General features: G+C 43.3%; 1 protein-coding gene across 1 annotated transcript in view; it reads right to left on the bottom strand.

The window, feature by feature from the left end:
- The window catches only part of ZNF81 (zinc finger protein 81), an 84,393-nt gene that overhangs the window by 19,752 nt on the left and 45,717 nt on the right, over nt 1-18,924 (bottom strand). The window contains exons 3-4 of the mRNA XM_068532888.1: nt 9,079-9,205; nt 1,179-1,274 (exon numbers count right to left, since the gene is read on the bottom strand). Of these exons, the coding sequence (XP_068388989.1) occupies nt 1,179-1,274; nt 9,079-9,205 (223 nt within the window). The remainder of the gene's footprint in view (nt 1-1,178; nt 1,275-9,078; nt 9,206-18,924) is intronic.

The following is an 18,924-nucleotide window of genomic DNA, read 5'->3' as shown; positions in this document are numbered from 1 at the left end:
GGAACAAACTAGTGATACACTCAATAACATGAATGAATTGCAAAATCATTATGCTGAACAAATAAAGTCAGACCCAAAAGGGTATATACAGTATGATCCCATTTATATGAAACCCTAATAAAGACAAATCTAATCTATAATAACAAAAAGCATGCCAGTGGTTGCCTGGGGCCAAAGTGGTGTTGAGTATTAACTTCAAGGGGCATGAAAGTGCATTCTGTGTGATGGAATGTAATATGTCATGATTGGGGTGGTGGTTATATCAGTGTGTACCTTTGCCAAAACTCAGCAAACTGTACTCTTAAAATGGATACATTTTATGGTATGTAAATTATACCTTAATAAGGCTGATTTTAAAAGAAAAAAATGCTAGGTGACAGTGATCATAAAGTCAGAAGATGGGAGAGAGGCGTGAGATAGGGAAGGTGGAGAGAAGTGAGGAATCTAAAGGCAACATCTACAAAGAGAAAAGAAGGTGAGGCTGGTTGTAGATGACAGTTTATTGGTATCTTAGAGTGAGAAGATGAAAATGAGATGGAGAAGAAGGTGAAAGGGCACCAGGGAGAACAGGAGTGAGGCAACCAACTGATCTTCAAAGATGGCAAATCCATTAAAACCTGAATGTATATGATAAGGATCTAAGACCCTGGGAGTGGGGTTTCGGTACTAAAGCATAAAAATGTGATGGAAGGAGAGAATATCCAAGAAAACCAGATCCATACTGAGGAAGCCTGTCATATGATCGAGACTATACATATTGCAGCAATTCTCCTGGAGGAAAGCCAAGCCAAGGAGACAGTTGATAACAGTAAGGGAAATAAAGGGAGAGAGCAATTTGGTACCAGAGAGGCCAATGTTATCTATTTTCAAGAAGTTTCTAAAGTTTTGTACCTTCAGTGGGAGGCAGCTGCATAGCACAGGGAGATCAGCTCGGTGCTTTGTGACCACCTAGAGGGGTGGGATAGGGAGGGTGGGAGGGAGGGAGACGCAAGAGGGAAGAGATATGGGGATACATGTATATGTATAGCTGATTCACTTTGTTGTAGAGCAGAAACTAACACACCATTGTAAAGCAATTATACTCCAATAAAGATGTTAAAAAAAAAAAAGGGTAGCGATCATAGCCTTTTAAAAGTATCAGCCTCAAGTATTTCCATGTCCGGATCACACTCGCTCACCTGAGCAGCTCTGATGTGGGGTTTCCTCCTCCAACGTCCAAGGCTCCTCTCCTTGCTCCAACTTGAAGATGACCTCTGGCTTGGGAATTTCACACCCTGTTAACAGGAAATGATAGAAAATGGGGTCCAGCTAATTGCTTTCCATTTGTTCTTTGGAAAAGTGACCACATTTCATTGGGAAAAGAGTAATAAGTGCAAAGGTGCAAAGGGACTGAAGAATCTCAGACCAATCACGGATGACACCATCACACACTTCAGATGCCCCAGAGCACTCAGCAGCTGAGGATGGAAGCGGCCTCTCTGAGGTTCTGTGTTAGTTCCCTAGGGCTGCTCTAACAAAGTACCGAAAACTGGGTGGCTTAAAACAATAGGAAGGTATTGTCTCATATTTCTGGAGGCTGGAAATCTGAAATCAAGGTGTTAGCAGGGTCATGTTCTCTCTGGCAGATATAGGGGAGAATCCTTCCTTGCATCTTCTAGCACTTGTGCTTGCCAAAAATCTTTAGCATTCCTTGGCTTGTAAACACATTTTACTCCAGTCCCATGGCTGTCTTCTCCCTGTGCGTCTCTTCTCATTGTCTTCCCCCTATGCGTGCCTATTTCGGTGCCCAAATTTCCCTTTTTTGTAAGGATACCACTCAATTAGGGCCCACACCAATGACCTCATCTTAACTTGATCCCCTCTGTAAAGATTACTACTTGCAAATAAGGGCACATTCTGAGGTACTGAGGGTTAAGATTTCGACATATCTTTTTTTTGAGGGGACACAATTCAACCCATAAGAGCCGGCCCTCTGATGCCCCAAAATTCATGTCCTTCCCATGTGCAAAATACACTAACCCCATCCCAGTATCCCCCAAAGTCTTAATCATCCCAGCATCAACTCTTATGTCTAAAATCTCATCTAAACATCAACTCAAAGTCTCAAATCACATCATCTAAATCATCCAAATCTTACAGATGAGACTTGAGTATGAGTCATTCTGGGACAACATTCCTCTCCATGCAAACCTGTGGAAACAGATGAGTTATCTGCTTCCGAAATACAGTGGTGGGATGGGCAGAGGATAAATACTCCCATTCCAAAAGGGAGAAATTAGAATTTAAAAAGGGATGGGAGGTCTCAAGCAAGTCTGAAACCTAGCAGGGCAAATTCCATTACATTTTTTAAAAATTATTTCTTTATTTATGGCTGTGTGGGGTCTTCGTTTCTGTGAGAGGGCTTTCTCTAGTTGTGGCAAGTGGGGGCCACTCTTCATCACGGTGCACGGGCCTCTCATTATCGCGGTCTCTCTTGTTGCGGAGCACAGGCTCCAGACGCGCAGGCTCAGTAATTGTGGCTCACGGGCCTAGTTGCTCCGCGGCATGTGGGATCTTCCCAGACCAGGGCTCGAACCCGTGTCCCCTGCATTGGCAGGCAGACTCTCAACCACTGCGCCACCAGGGAAGCCCCCCATTAGATTTTAAGGCTTCACAATAATTCTCATTGGTACGACACTCTGTCCTCCAAGCCCACCAGGGTGGTAGCCCCACCCACTCAGCCCCGGGCCAGGAGTGGCACCACTTACTATTACCACTAGTGACCCATTAGCAAAAATTTTGCTTCCTGTACCGGCAACCTTATGCTCTGCTGTTCTACACGTTTTAGTTCCAAAGGGAGGAACACTTCCACCAAGAGACACAACAATGATTCCACTGAACTGGAAGTTAAGTCTGCCACCTGGACATCTTGGTCTTTTCACGCCTCTGAATCAACAGGAAAAGAAGGGAGTTACTGTGCTGGCTGGGGTGGTTGATCTTGACTACCAAGGGGAAATTGGACTGCTATATCATGATGGAGGTAAAGAAGAGTATGTCTAGAATACAGGAGACCCCATAAGGCATACTATCATGCCCTGTGATTAAAGTCAATGGAAAACTACAACAATTCAACTCAGGCAGGACTACTAATGGGCCAGACCCTTCAGGAATAAAGTTTTGGGTCATCCCACTTGGTAAAAAACCACAACCAGCTGAGGTGCTTGCTGAGAGCAAAGGGAACAAAGAACGGGTAGTGGAAAAAGGAATTCTGCTTCAGGACTGCGACATAAGAAATCTGCCTAGTTTGCAGTCCGTGGCCTGCCCTGTGGATTTCAGACTCAAAAGTTCGACATCAACTCACCTGAATTTCCAGCCTGCTGGCCTGCCCTTCAGACTTGCCAGTCCCCACAACTGGGTGAGCTGGTTCCTTAAAATAAATCTCTCCCCCCTACTCTGTATTTATGTACACACGTGCACATGCGCGTATGTGTATACTCTCTATATGTATATACCCATATCCTATTGGTTCTATTTCTCTGCAGAACCATAATACAGAGTTTGGTACTGAGAGTGGCTCTAGAGGAACAGAATCTCAAGGATGAGTTTTCTGAATTAGTTATGGGATTTCTGGAATTGGTTCCTTATTCTGATTAGATTCAAAAGCACTAATGACTCTATTTCAGTAGTAAGGAGGGCACTAATAGTCCCTGGTGTGACATGGCAATAGAGATGTGCAAAATATCAACACTGGATACTCCTAATCAAATGCTTATAAGAAGTGAGGTTCTGGATAACCTTGTATTTGATACCTTGGAAATTTTTGTCAAACTTCCAAGTATAGTAAGATTGCCTGATTGCTCCTAATTGCGCTGGATGAAGTGGGGAAAGAAAAGGATGAGCTCAGGGATTTGATTTCCCAGATCATGCATCGCATAAGTGACCTGAAAATTTCTCTGTCTGTCCTGAAAGTAACCCTTAGCTCCTGTAGCTGCAGAGCTGAGACGGCTGAAAACCAAACCCAGAGTCTCATCCTGTGAGTGGCTAAATTACAACACAAATTGAATTCCCAGCCTCACAGAGTGTCTGCTGTTAAAGGAGAGCATTGATGAGGAAGGAACGGGATCCTGAAAACTGGAATGGAGACATATGAGGACACTGAACTTCTAAATTCAGATGAGTCTTTGCCAGTAGAAGCAGCCCTTTTACCCTCAACTGAGAAGTTTAACCCTCCTCTGCCAGAGGAGCCTGCAGTGGGCTCCCCTGAGGGACTTGCCTTGTAAGGTACTGCTGGTTCCCCTCAGGACCTATGCCTACCACCCTTCTTTGCTTCCAGACCTATAACTAGACTTAAGTCTCATCAAGGCCCAAGGGTGAGGTACACAGTGTGACCCATGAGGAGGTGTGAGATACTCCAAAAGAACTGCATGATTTGTCCAATTTATACGGACAGAAATCTGGGGAATATGTGTGGAAATGGATATTAAGAGTGTGGGATAACAGAAAGAACATAAAGTTGGATCAGGCCAAAATTATTGACATGTGTACACTAAGCAGATTCTGAATGTAATGTTGCCACTTGAGGGGTTAGGAAGGGCTGAAGCAGTGTGTTTGGCTGGTTGGTTGAAACATGGACCAAAACATGGCCCACACTAAATGCAGCTGAAATGCCAGGACTACTTTGGTGTACAAAGGCTTAGGGAGATTGGAATGTTAGAGTGGATTTATCGTGGAAGGTTTGCTCACGCCGGGAGGGTCCAGAGACACATCTGTGATGATGACTGTGACTAATAAATTTGTGAAGGGGCCCCGGGTAATCTGTGATTGCTCTTTGCTGTAGGTCAGAAATTTCAGTGGGAACTTCTGCCAGTGAACTGGGCAACCTAAATGCAATGGGAGTAATTGGATCCTGGGGTGGCAGGGGCCAAACGGAGGCACTGAGTTGTCAAATGCAAGGTGGATGCGGTTACCACAGGGTCAAAGCAGTAATCAGAAAAGTCCGGGGGCTTCCCTGGTGGCGCAGTGGTTAAGAATCCGCCTGCCAATGCAGGGGACACGGGTTCAAGCCCTGGTCCGGGAAGATCCCACATGCTGTGGAACAACTAAGCCCGTGCACCACAACTACTGAGCCTGCGCTCTAGAGCCCACGAGCCACAACTATTGAAGCCCGCGTGCCTAGAGCCTGTGCTGCGCAACAAGAGACGTCACCGCAATGGGAAGCCCGCGCACCGCAATGGAGAGGAATCCCCTCTCACTGCAACTAGAGAAAGCCCGCGTGCAGCAGCGAGGATCCAACGCAGCCAAAAATAAATAAATTAAAAATAAATAATTAAAAAAAAAGTCCGATTCACACATAAGAGTAGAAATTTTTATAATACTGTTTTAATTCATTCTCCTACTCATTAGACTTCAGACATCTTTCAAAACAAACCTTTATCTTAGTGTTCCATTATTTAAGAGATAACCTTCTTTCAAGGCAGCAGAGTTAGGACAGTCTAAGAAAAGCAGGACAAAAACAGTATATGAACATTTCGCAAAGAACAGTTTTCAGATATTTAAGAAACTATGCTACATACTCATATATTTATGTGTTATATGTCTATACCTCTCTATCCTTCTCTCTAACACTATATGAGAATAGGGGGACTAGCATTAAATGTAACATCTGTTACAGAGTGGCTCACCTGCTCACAGACAGACATATCAACAAATTAAGAGCAAGGAAAGGGGAAATAAAAGAATACTGAGTATTCATTATGTACCAGACACTGCCCTAGGCACTTTAGATAAATTCATTCATTTCATCTTCAAAATAACTCTCCTCTTAGTCCCTTTAGATAAGGAAACTGAGGCTCAGAGAGGTAAAATTCCAAAATCACATAGCTAGGAAGAGGCTTAGTTATTCATTCAACAAGTGGCCGGGTGGAGATTTAAACTTCTTTCTCATATACCATACTACTGTCAAATAGGAAAAAATGCATACATGTCTTTAATATACATTAGAAATAAACCAAACTTTCTGCGCTGCAAAAAAAAAAAAACCACAAACAAAAAGAAACAGTCCAATTCACAGAGATCTATGGGGTTGGCTAGTTGATCCTGACATCCCTAGAAAAGAAATAGGTGGGCAATCTACTAAATTCTTACTTGATCTGTCTAAGGAGAAGAGTCCTAGGTCAAGTGAACAGAAGTCTAACTTGAAACATCAAAACACAGAGTCCTGGCTCCTCAATCAATTCTCAGACTTGAGCCAGTTTACACACCCGGAATGAACACTTTTGAATGAAGGGGGAGGCCGGGTCCCTGAAGGAAGGAACCCATGACACTGCCAAAAATTTATACTACTAACCTTTCTTCCAACCTTCCCTAAAGGGACCTATATCCCTTTACAGAGTACCTGTGCATTGGGGAAAAAACCAGTGAGGCTTACCAGACATCACTGGACCCTGGCACTGAACTGACACTAATTCCAAAAGACCCAAAACATCACTGTGGCCCACCAGACAGCGTAGGGGCTTATAAAAGTGAAGTGATCAATGGAGTTTTTGCTCAGGTCCATCACACACAGTGGGCTCAGTGGATCCCCAAACCCATCTTGTGGTTACTTCTCTGGTCCAGGAATGCATAACTGGAATACACATACTCAGCAACTGGCAATATCCCCATATTGGTTTCCTGACCTATGGAGTGAGGCCTTTTATGGTGGGAAATGCCAAGTGGAAGCCACTAGAACTGCCTCTACCTCGGAAAATGGTAAACCAAAAGCAGTACCGCATTCCTGAGGGACTGCAGAGATTAGTGCCACCATCAAAGCCCTGAAGGATGCAGGGTGGTGGCTGCACTACATCCCTATTCACCGTGCCTATTTGGCCTGTGCAGAAGACGGTGATTATCATAAACTCCACCTGGTAGTGACTCCAACAGCAGCTGCTGTACCAGATACGGTTTTGTTGCTTGAGCAAATGAACGCACTCCTTGATACCGGGTATGTAGCTATTTATCTGGCAAATGCTTTTTTTAAAAACAATACCTGTTAGTCAAGACCAGCAGAAGCCGTTTTCTCTCCGTTAGCAAGGCCAGCTATACACCTCCACTGTCCTACCTCAGAGGCAGATCAACTCTCCAGTCCTATGTCATAATTTAGTCTGCAGGGATCTTGATCAACTTTCCCTTCCACAGGACATCACATCGGTCGATTACATGGGTGATACTATGCTCATTAGACCTAGTGAACAAGGAGGAGCAACTACTCTAGACTTATGGATAAGACATTTGTGTGTCAGAAGGTGGGAAAAAAATTTAGGGGCCTTCTATCGCAGTGAAATTTCTAGGGGTCCAGTGGTGTGGGCCATGTTGAGATATCCCTTCCAAGGTCTTGAAGAGTAAGTTTTTGTGTCTGGCTCTTCCATAAACAAAAGGAGGGACAACACCTGCCTCCCAGTGCTGCTCGTAAGGGGCCCAAGTCCTTATGATGGAGGCCCAGCCTGTGGATGGTGTGAGGCCAGGAGCTGCCCTTGGAGCACTGAGGCTGGGTCCTCCCAGAGTCATGTTGCTTGAGAATGTGCCCAAAGTGGGCAGTAAACTCCGTCTTAGGCTAAATACTGGCTCAAAACTGATAGTCAACAAGTACCATAAGGGACAGTTGAAGAGAGAGTTCAAGAGAGCATGTTAAGAGGTGTGACCTCAGATCAGATGTGGCAACCTCACACCTGGGTGGTGGCCCTGCCCTCTTAGCTCTGGAACCAATTAGGTGGCTCAACCTTCTGGAAACAAAGAGGTGACAGCCAGTCGCCCTGCATCTTCCCAGTCTGTGCCCTCTGGGCCTGTGATGGCAGTGACAGCCCTGCTGGCTTCTGAACCATTTTGGGGGTCATTCATCCCTTTTCTTGAAGGGTGTTCACAGCCAAATAGCTTTACTGGCCTGTTTCCTGTCTGTAGAATCCCAGAACCCCAGTCTTCCTGCCTTTTTCCCTGCCTCCATCCTCTTCAGCCCAAGCTGGCAGCGTTTCTCCTGAGATGGTTGATTGGATCCACAAATCATATACCTAATCTTTTTAGCAACTGGTTGTCCAGCCACACCCTTGGTGCTCTTTCCAGAGTACACCTTCTTATATTTTGCAGTATGGATAGGCTGAGTATTTTCCAAATCTTCATATTCTAGTTCCTTTTTACTAACAATTCCTCCTTCAATTTCTCTCTTTCCTCTAGCATTTTACTGTAAGCATGAAGCAGAAACCAAGCCTTGCCTTTAACACTTTGCTTAGAAATCTCCTCAGCTAAATATCCAAATTCATCATTCATGACTTCTGTTTTCTACCCAAGAGAACACAATTCAGCCAAATTCTCTGCCACTTTATAATAAGAATCACCTTTCCACCAGTTTCCAATTATATGTTCCTCACTTCCATCTGAGACCTCACCCAAAACACCTTTAACACTCCTATTTCTACCAACAGTTTCTCTGAGGCAATCTAGACGTTTTCTATCAAGCACCTGAAAATCTTTCCAGCCTCTACCCATTGCCCAATTCCAAAGCCACCTCCATGGTTTTTGTAGGTATTTGTTACAGCAGCACCCCACTTCCCAGTACAGAAAGCTGTGCTAGTTTCCTAGGGCTGTTGTAACAAAGTACCACTAACTGGGTGGCTCAGAACAACAGAAATTTATTGTCTTGAAGTTCTGGAGGCCAGAAGTCTAAAATCAAGGTGTAAGCAGGGCCATGCTCTTTTTGAAGGTGCTAGCGAGGGAACTGTTCCATGCCTCACTCCTGGCTTCTCTGGCCTCAGGCATTTCTTGTCCTGTAGATGCATCACTCCAGTCACATGGTCATCTTTTCCTTGTATGTCTTCACATTGCCTTCCCTCTGTGTTTCTGTGTCTCTGTGTCTAGACGTCCCTTTTCTATAAGGATGCCAGTCATATTGGATTAGGCCCATCTAATGACCCTGTTTTTGCTTGATTACTTCTGGAAAGACCCTATTTCTAAATAAGGTCACATTCAGAAGTAGTGGGGGTTAGGACTTCAACATAGTTTCTTTGGGGGGGGGGACACAATTTTACCCATAACAAGGTCCTTGTAGGTTCACAGAGTGGCTCTGCTTACCCAGTGAGAGGAGGTGGCTATAGTTCTCCAGCATCACGTCCTGGTACAGGCGCCTTTGAGTAGAATCCAGCTGCTGCCACTCTTCCCTGCTGAAGTCCACAGTCACGTCCTCAAAGGACACTGACACCTGTAACAACACAATCCCGTTCAGGGTGACACGGTCAGCATGGGGGGATAGGGAAGAGACAGATAGAAAATTGTTTTTAGTAATTTTTACCATAATATCCCATAGGGTATGCCTATTAAATACCTACTTATACATAATGTACAGAATACAAATATCTAATTGGAAATTTCTGCTATTCATTGTGTACAACACTCAGTCTTTCATCTTTTTTTTTTTTTGCATTTTATTTATTTTTTTTTAAACATCTTTATTGAAGTATAATTGCCTTACAATGGTGTGTTAGCTTCTGCTTTATAACAAAGTGAATCAGTTATACATATACAATATGTTCCCATTTCTCTTCCCTCTTGCATCTCCCTCCCTCCCACCCTCCCCATCCCACCCCTCTAGGTGGTCACAAAGCACCGAGCTGATCTCCCTGTGCTATGCGGCCGCTTCCCACCAGCTATCTATTTTACATTTGGTAGTGTATATATGTCCATGACACTCTCTTACCCTGTCACATCTCACCCCTCCCCCTCCCCATATCCTCAAGTCCATTCTCTAGTAGGTCTGTGTCTTTATTCCCGTCTTGCCACTAGGTTCTTCATGGCCTTTTTTTTCTTTTCCTTAGATTCCGTATATATGTGTTAGCATACTGTATTTGTTTTTCTCTTTCTGACTTACTTCACTCTGTATGACAGACTCTAACTCCATCCACCTCATTACAAATACCTCCATTTCATTTCTTTTTATGGCTGAGTAATATTCCATTGTATATATGTGCCACATCTTCTTTATCCATTCATCTGTCGATGGACATTTAGGTTGCTTCCATGTCCTGGCTATTGTAAATAGAGCTGCAATGAACATTTTGGTACATGACTCTTTTTGACCTATGGTTTTCTCAGGGTATATGCCCAGTATTGGGATTGCTGGGTCGTATGGTAGTTCTATTTGTAGTTTTTTCAGGAACCTCCATACTGTTCTCCATAGTGGCTGTATCAATTTACATTCCCACCAACAGTGCAAGAGTGTTCCCTTTCCTCCACACACTCTCCAGCATTTATTGTTTCTAGATTTTTTGATGATGGCCATTCTGACCGGTGTGAGATGATATCTCATTGTAGTTTTGATTTGCATTTCTCTAATGATTAATGATGTTGAGCATTCTTTCATGTGTCTGTAGGCCATCTGTATATCTTCTTTGGAGAAATGTCTATTTAGGTCTTCCGCCCATTTTTGGATTGGGTTGTTCGTTTTTTTGTTATTGAGCTGCATGAGCTGCTTGTAAATCTTGGAGATTAATCCTTTGTCAGTTGCTTCATTTGCAAATATTTTCTCCCATTCTGATGGTTGTCTTTTGGTCTTGTTTATGGTTTCCTTTGCTGTGCAAAAGCTTTTAAGTTTCATCAGGTCCCATTTGTTTATTTGTGTTCTTATTTCCATTTCTCTGGGAGCTGGGTCAAAAAGAATCTTGCTGTGATGTATGTCATAGAGTGTTCTGCCTATGTTTTCCTCTAAGAGTTTGATAGTGTCTGCCCTTACACTTAGGCCTTTAATCCACTTTGAGTTTATTTTTGTGCATGGTGTCAGGGAGTGTTCTAATTTCATACTTTTACATGTACCTGTCCAATTTTCCCAGCACCACTTATTGAAGAGGCTGTCTTTTCTCCACTGTATATTCTTGCCTCCTTTATCAAAGATAAGGTGACCATATGTGTGTGGGTTTATCTCTGGGCTTTCTATCCTGTTCCATTGATCTATATTTCTGTTTTTGTGCCAGTACCAAACTGTCTTGATTACTGAAGCTTTGTAATATAGTCTGAAGTCAGGAAGCCTGATTCCCCCAGCTCCATTTTTCGTTCCCAAGATTGCTTTGGCTATTCGGGGTCTTTTGTGTTTCCATACAAATTGTGAAATTTTTTGTTCTAGTTCTGTGAAAAATGCCAGTGGTAGTTTGATAGGGATTGCATTGAATCTGTAGATTGCTTTGGGTAGTAGAGTCATTTTCACAATGTTGATTCTTCCAATCCAGGAACATGGTATATCTCTCCATCTATTTGTATCATCTTTAATTTCTTTCATCAGTGTCTTATAATTTTCTGCATACAGGTCTTTTGTCTCCTTCGGTAGGTTTATTCCTAGATATTTTATTCTTTTTGTTGCAATGGTAAATGGGAGTGTTTCCATAATTTCTCTTTCAGATTTTTCATCATTAGTGTATAGAAATGCAAGAGATTTCTGTGCATTTATTTTGTATCCTGCTACTTTACCAAATTCATTGATTAGCTCTAGGAGTTTTCTGGTAGCATCTTTAGGATTCTCTATGTATAGTATCATGTCATCTGCAAATAGTGACAGCTTTACTTCTTCTTTTCCGATTTGGATTCCTTTTATTTCTTTGCCTTCTCTGATTGCTGTGGCTAACACTTCCAAAACTATGTTGAATAATAGTGGTGAGAGTGGGCAACCTTGTCTTGTTCCTGATCTTAGTGGAAATGGTTTCAGTTTTTCACCATTGAGGACAATGTTGGCTGTGGGTTTGTCATATATGGCCTTTATTATGTTGAGGAAAGTTCCCTCTATGCCTACTTTCTGCAGGGCTTTTATCGTAAATGGGTGTTGAATTTTGTCGAAAGCTTTCTCTGCATCTATTGAGATGATCATGTGGTTTTTCTCCTTCAATTTGTTAATATGGTGTATCACATTGATTGATTTGCGTATATTGAAGAATCCTTGCATTCCTGGGATAAACCCCACTTGATCATGGTGTATGATCCTTTTAATGTGCTGTTGGATTCTGTTTGCTAGTATTTTGTTGAGGATTTTTGCATCTATGTTCATCAGTGATATTGGCCTGTAGTTTTCTTTGTGACATCTTTGTCTGGTTTTGGTATCAGGGTGATGGTGGCCTCGTAGAATGAGTTTGGGAGTGTTCCTCCCTCTGCAATATTTTGGAAGAGTTTGAGAAGGATAGGTGTTAGCTCGTCTCTAAATGTTTGATAGAATTCACCTGTGAAGCCATCTGGTCCTGGGCTTTTGTTTGTTGGAAGGTTTTTATTCACAGTTTCAATTTCAGTGCTTGTGATTGGTCTGTTCATATTTTCTATTTCTTCCTGGTTCAGTCTCGGCAGGTTGTGCATTTCTAAGAATCTGTCCATTTCTTCCAGGTTGTCCATTTTATTGGCATAGAGTTGCTTGTAGTAATCTCTCATGATCTTTTGTATTTCTGCAGTGTCAGTGGTTCCTTCTCCTTTTTCATTTCTAATTCTATTGATCTGAGTCTTCTCCCTTTTTCTCTTGATGAGTCTGGCTAATGGTTTATCAATTTTGTTTATCTTCTCAAAGAACCAGCTTTTAGTTTCATTGATTTTTGCTATTGTTTCCTTCATTTCTTTTTCATTTATTTCTGACCTGATCTTTATAATTTCTTTCCTTCTGCTGGCTTTGGGGTTTTTTTGTTCTTCTTTCTCTAATTGCTTCAGGTGCAAGGTTAGGTTGTTTATTCGAGATGTTTCCTGTTTCTTGAGGTAGGCTTGTATTGCTATAAACTTCCCTCTTAGCACTGCTTTTGCTGCGTCCCATAGGTTTTGGGTCGTCGTATCTCCATTGTCATTTGTTTCTAGGTATTTTTTGATTTCCCCTTTGATTTCTTCAGTAATCACTTCGTTATTAAGTAGTGTATTGTGTAGCCTCCATGTGTTTGTATTTTTTACAGATCTTTTCCTGTAATTGATATCTAGTCTCATAGCGTTGTGGTCGGAAAAGATACTTGATACGATTTCAATTTTCTTAAATTTACCAAGGCTTGATTTATGACCCAAGATATGATCTATCCTGGAGAATGTTCCATGAGCACTTGAGAAAAATGTGTATTCTGTTGTTTTTGGGTAGAATGTGCTATAAATATCAATTAAGTCCATCTTGTTTAATGTATCATTTAAAGCTTGTGTTTCCTTATTTATTTTCATTTTGGATGATCTGTCCATTGGTGAAAGTGGGGTGTTAAAGTCCCCTACTATGATTGTGTTGCTGTCGATTTCCCCTTTTATGGCTGTTAGTATTTGCCTTATGTATTGAGGTGCTCCTATGTTGGGTGCATAAATATTTACAATTGTTATAGCTTCCTCTTGGATCGATCCCTTGATCATTATATAGTGTCCTTCTTTGTCTCTTGTAATAGTCTTTATTTTAAAGTCTATTTTGTCTGATACGAGAATTGCTACTCCAGCTTTCTTTTGATTTCCATTTGCATGGAATATCTTTTTCCATCCCCTCACTTTCAGTCTGTATGTGTCTCTAGGTCTGAAGTGGGTCTCTTGTAGACAGCATATATATGGGTCTTGTTTTTGTATCCATTCAGCCAGCCTGTGTCTTTTGGTGGGAGCATTTAATCCATTTACATTCAAGGTAATTATCGATATGTATGTTCCTATTCCCATTTTCTTAAATGTTTTCGGTTTGTTATTGTAGGTGTTTTCCTTCTCTTGTGTTTCTTGCCTAGAGAAGTTCCTTTAGCATTTGTTGTAAAGCTGGTTTGGTGGTGCTGAACTCTCTCAGCTTTTGCTTGTCTGTAAAGGTTTTAATTTCTCCATCGAATCTGAATGAGATCCTTGCTGGGTAGAGTAATCTTGGTTGTAGGTTTTTCTCCTTCATCACTTTAAGTATATCCTGCCACTCCCTTCTGGCTTGCAGAGTTTCTGCTGAAAGATCAGATGTTAACCTTATGGGGATTCCCTTCTGTGTTATTTGGTTTTTTTCCCTTGCTGCCTTTAATATGTTTTCCTTATATTTAATTTTTGACAGTTTGATTAATATGTGTCTTGGCGTGTTTCTCCTTGGGTTTATCCTGTATGGGACTCTCTGTGCTTCCAGGACTTGATTAACTATTTCCTTTCCCATATTAGGGAAGTTTTCAACTATAATCTCTTCAAATATTTTCTCAGTCCCTTTCTTTTTCTCTTCTTCTTCTGGGACCCCTATAATTCGAATGTTGGTGCGTTGAATGTTGTCCCAGAGGTCTCTGAGACTGTCCTCAGTTCTTTTCATTCTTTTTTCTTTATCCTGCTCTGTAGTAGTTATTTCCACCATTTTATCTTCCAGGTCACTTATCCTTTCTTCTGCCTCAGTTATTCTGCTATTGATCCCATCTAGAGTATTTTTAATTTCATTTATTGTGTTTTTCATCATTGCTTGGTTCCTCTTTAGTTCTTCTACGTCCTTGTTAAATGTTTCTTGCATTTTGTCTATTCTATTTCCAAGATTTTGGATCATCCTTACTATCATTATTCTGAATTCTTTTTCAGGTAGACTACCTATTTCCTCTTCATTTGTTAAGTCTGGTGTGTTTTGACCCTGCTCCTTCATCTGCTGTGTGTTTTTCTGTCGTCTCATTTTGCTTATCTTACTGTGTTTGGGGGTCTCCTTTTCACAGACTGCAGGTTTGTAGTTCCCGTTGTTTTTGGTATCTGTCCCCAGTGGCTAAGGTTGGTTCAGTGGGTTGTGTAGGCTTCCTGGTGTAGGGAACTAGTGCCTGAGCTCTGGTGGATGAGGCTGGATCTTGTCTTTCTGGTGGGCACATCCACGTCTGGTGGTGTATTTTGGGGTGTCTGTGGCCTTATTATGATTTTAGGCAGCCTCTCTGCTAATGGATGGGGCTGTGTTCCTGTCTTGCTAGTTGTTTGGCATAGGGTGTTCAGCACTGTAGCTTGCTGGTCATTGAGTGATGCTGGGTCTTGATGTTGAGATGGAGATCTCTGAGAGATTTTTACCGTTTGGTATTACGTGGAGCTGGGAGGTCTCTTGTGGACCAGTGTCCTGAAGTTGGCTCTCCCACCTCAGAGGCACGGCCCTGATGCCTGGCTGGAGCACCAAGAGCCTTTTGTCCACACGGCTCAGAGTAAAAGGGAGAAAAAATAGAAAGAAAGAAAGAAAGAAAGAAAGAAAGAAAGAAAGAAAGAAAGAAAGAAAGAAAGAAAGAAAGAAAGAAAGAGGCTATAATATAGTGAAGTAAAATAAAGCTATTGTAAAGCAAAGCTATACAGACAAAATCTCACCCAGAAGCATATACATATACACTCACAAAAAAAAAGGAACAGGGGAAAAATTAATATATCCTGCTTCCAAAGTCCACCTCCTGAATTTGGGATGATTCGTTGTCTATTCTGGTATTCAACAGATGCAGGCACATCAAGTTGTTTGTGGAGTTTTAATCCGCTGCTTCTGAGGCTGCTGGGAGAGATTTCCCCTTCTCTTCCCTGTTCGCACAGCTCCTGGGGTTCAGCTTTGGATTTGGACCCGCCTCTGCGTGTAGGTCGCCTGAGGGCGTCTATTCCCCGCCCAGACAGAACGGGGTTAAAGGAGCAGCTGCTTCGGGGGCGCTGGCTCACTCAGGCCGCGGGGAGGGAGGGGTACGGAGGAGGCGGGGCGAGCCTGCGGCAGCAGAGGCCGGCGTGACGTTGCACCAGCCTGAGGCGCGCAGTGCGTTCTCCCGGGGAATTTGTCCGGGGATCACGGGACCCTGGCAGTGGCGGGCTGCACCGGCTCCCGGGAGGGGCAGTGTGGAGAGTGACCTGTGCTCACACACAGGCTTTTTGGAGGCGGCAGCAGCAGCCCCAGCGTCTCATGCCCGTCTCTGGGGTCCGCGCTGATCGCCGCGGCTCGCGCCCTTCTCTGGAGTTCGTTTAGGCGGCGCTCTGAATCCCCTCTCCTTGCGCGCAGCGAAACAAAGAGGCAAGAAAAAGTCTCTTGCCTCTTCGGCAGCTGCAGACCTTTTCCCGGTCTCCCTCCCAGCCAGCTGTGGTGCGCTAACCCCTTCAGGCTGTGTTCACGCTGCCAACCCCAGTCCTCTCCCTGCGATCCGACCGAAGCCCGAGCCTCAGCTCCCAGCCCCGCCTGCCCCGGCGGCGGGGGAGCAGACAAGCCTCTCGGGCTGGTGAGCGCTGCTCGGCGCCGAGCCTCTGTGCGGGAGTCTCTCCGCTTTTTCCTCTGCGCCCCTGTTGCTGTGGGATCCGCGCTGTTAGCTGCGGCTCGCGCCCGTCTCTGAAGTTCGTTTAGGCGGCGCTCTGAATCCCCTCTCCTCGCGCACCAGGAAACAAAGAGGGAAGAAAAAGTCTCTTGCCTCTTCAGCAGCTGCAGACTTTTTCTCGGACTCCCTCCCGGCTAGCTGTGGTGCGCTAACCCCTTCAGGCTGTGTTCACGCCGCCAATCCCAGTCCTCTCCCTGCGATCCGACCGAAGCCCGAGCCTCAGCTCCCAGCCCCCGCCCGCCCCGGCGGGGGAGCAGACAAGCCTCTCGGGCTGGTGAGTGCTGGTCGGCACCGCTCCTCCGTGCGGGAGCCTCTCCGCTTTGCCCTCCACACCCCTGTGGCTGCGCTCTCCTCCGTGGCTCCGAAGCTTCCCCCCTCTGCCACCCGCAGTCTCTGCCCGCGAAGGGGCTTCCTAGTGCGTGGAAATCTTTCCTCCTTCACAGCTCCCTCCCACTGGTGCAGGTGCCGTCCCTATTCTTTTGTCTCTGTTATTTCTTTTTTCTTTTGCCCTACCCAAGTACGGGGGGAGTTTCTTGCCTTTTTGGAGGTCGGACGTTTTCTGCCAGCGTTCAGTGGGTGTTCTGTAGGAGCAGTTACACGTGTAGATGTATTTCTACTGTATCTGTGGGAAGGAAGGTGATCTCCGCGTCTTACTCTTCCGCCATCTTCTCTCCTCCCCCCTCATTTTTTAAATTAGTTAATTAATTAATTAATTTATGGCTGTGTTGGGTCTTCGTTTCTGTGCGAGGGCTTTCTCTAGTTGCGGCAAGTGGGGGCCACTCTTCATCGCGGTGCGTGGGCCTCTCATTATCGCGGCCTCTCTTGTTGTGGAGCACAGGCTCCAGACGCGCAGGCTCAGCAATTGTGGCTCACGGGCCCAGTCGCTCCACGGCATGTGGGATCCTCCCAGACCAGGGCTCGAACCCGTGTCCCCTGCATTGGCAGGCAGACTCTCAACCACTGCGCCACCAGGGAAGCCCATCAGTCTTTCATTTTTAAAAATAATATTTCGGTACAGGATTTGAACTTGATCCTATTTTGTTGCTCATTTTAATGGGAATTTGCGTTTTATAACTTTTAGAAGGAAGCATGTGCATTTTTTTCCCACTTTACATAGCTCCCTCTACTGCTGCTTTCATTTAGTCTTCAAAAATATAGCCATTTTCTCTTGATGCCTTTTTTTTTTTGGCCAATTTTAATTTAATTCCATAGTGGTCAGAAAACATACTCTGTATGATTTCAACATATGTTCTATCCAGAAGAACGTTTCATGTGTCCCTGGAAAGGAATGCATATTCAGCTACTGGTGGGTGCAGTGTTCTATAATATATAAATCAACTCGATTGAGTGTTGTTGAAATTTTATATCACTTTACTCATTTGTCTTCTACTTGTTCAGCCAATTATTTGTCAACTTTTTGGTAAAAATTGACAGGGAAATGTTAAAAGTTTATATGGCTATGCAAAGGAACTAGAATACACAAAGCAAGGATTAGCATGGAGGATTTATACTATGTAATGTTAAGACTTACTTTAAAGCTACAATAATCAGACAGCGTGGTATTGATCTAAGTACAGACACATATATCAATGGAACAGAATAGAGAATCCAGAAACACATCTGCACACATATGGACAACTGGTTTATGACAAAGGTGCCAAAGTGATTCAATGGGGGAAAGGAAAAGTCTTTTTTAAAAATTGTGCTGCAACAAATGGATATGCGTTTTGGAGGAAAAAAACAAACCCTGACCCACATCTCACACCATATACAAAAATTAACTTTAGTGTTCTCACCACACACACACACACACACACACACACTCAAATGAAGCAACTCTGTGAGGTGATGAATGTATTAAGTAACTCGACTGTGGTATAAAAACAAATATATAGATCAACAGAACAGAACAGAAAGCCCAGAAGTCAACCCACACGTATACGGTCAATTAACTTATGACAAAGGAGCCAAGAATATAAAATGGGGAAAGGACAGTCTCTTCAATATATGGTGTTGGGAAAACTGGACAGCCACATGCAAAAGAATGAAACTCGAGCACTATCTTATACTACCTGCAAAAATTAACTCAAAATGGATTAAAGACTAGAACATGAGATCAGAAATCATACAACTCCTAGATGAAAACATAGGTGGTAAGCTCCTTGACATAAGTCTTGGAGATGAATTTTTGGATTTGACACCAAAAGCAAAGGCAACAACAAACAAAAATAAACAAGTGGGAATATACCAAAGTAAACATCTTATGCACAGCAAATGAAACCTTCAACAAAATGACACAGCAGCCTACTGAATGGGAAAAAATATTTGCAAATCATATATCTGATAAGGGGTTAATATCCAAAATATATAAAGAACTCATACAACTCAACAGCAAAAAACCCAAAAAAATCTGATTAAAAAACGGGCAGAGGATCTGAACAGACGTTTCTCCAAAGAGATATACAGATGGCCAACATGTACATGAAAAGGTGCTCAATATCACTAATCATCAGGGAAATGCAAATCAAAACCACAATGTGATATCACCTCATACCTGTTAGAGTGGCTATCATCAAAAAGACAAGAAATAACAAGTGTTAGTGAGAACACAGGAAAAAGGGAACCCTTGTGCACTGCTGGTGGAAATGTAAATTGGTGCAGCCACTATGGAAAACAAGATGGAGGTTCCTCGAAAAATTAAAAACAGAAC

The sequence above is a fragment of the Eschrichtius robustus genome, chromosome X (genome assembly GCF_028021215.1).
Source record: "Eschrichtius robustus isolate mEscRob2 chromosome X, mEscRob2.pri, whole genome shotgun sequence".
Classification (NCBI taxonomy): domain Eukaryota; kingdom Metazoa; phylum Chordata; class Mammalia; order Artiodactyla; family Eschrichtiidae; genus Eschrichtius; species Eschrichtius robustus.
Note: the sequence above shows the minus strand (reverse complement) of the source record. Positions and strands in the feature narration are given on the sequence as shown.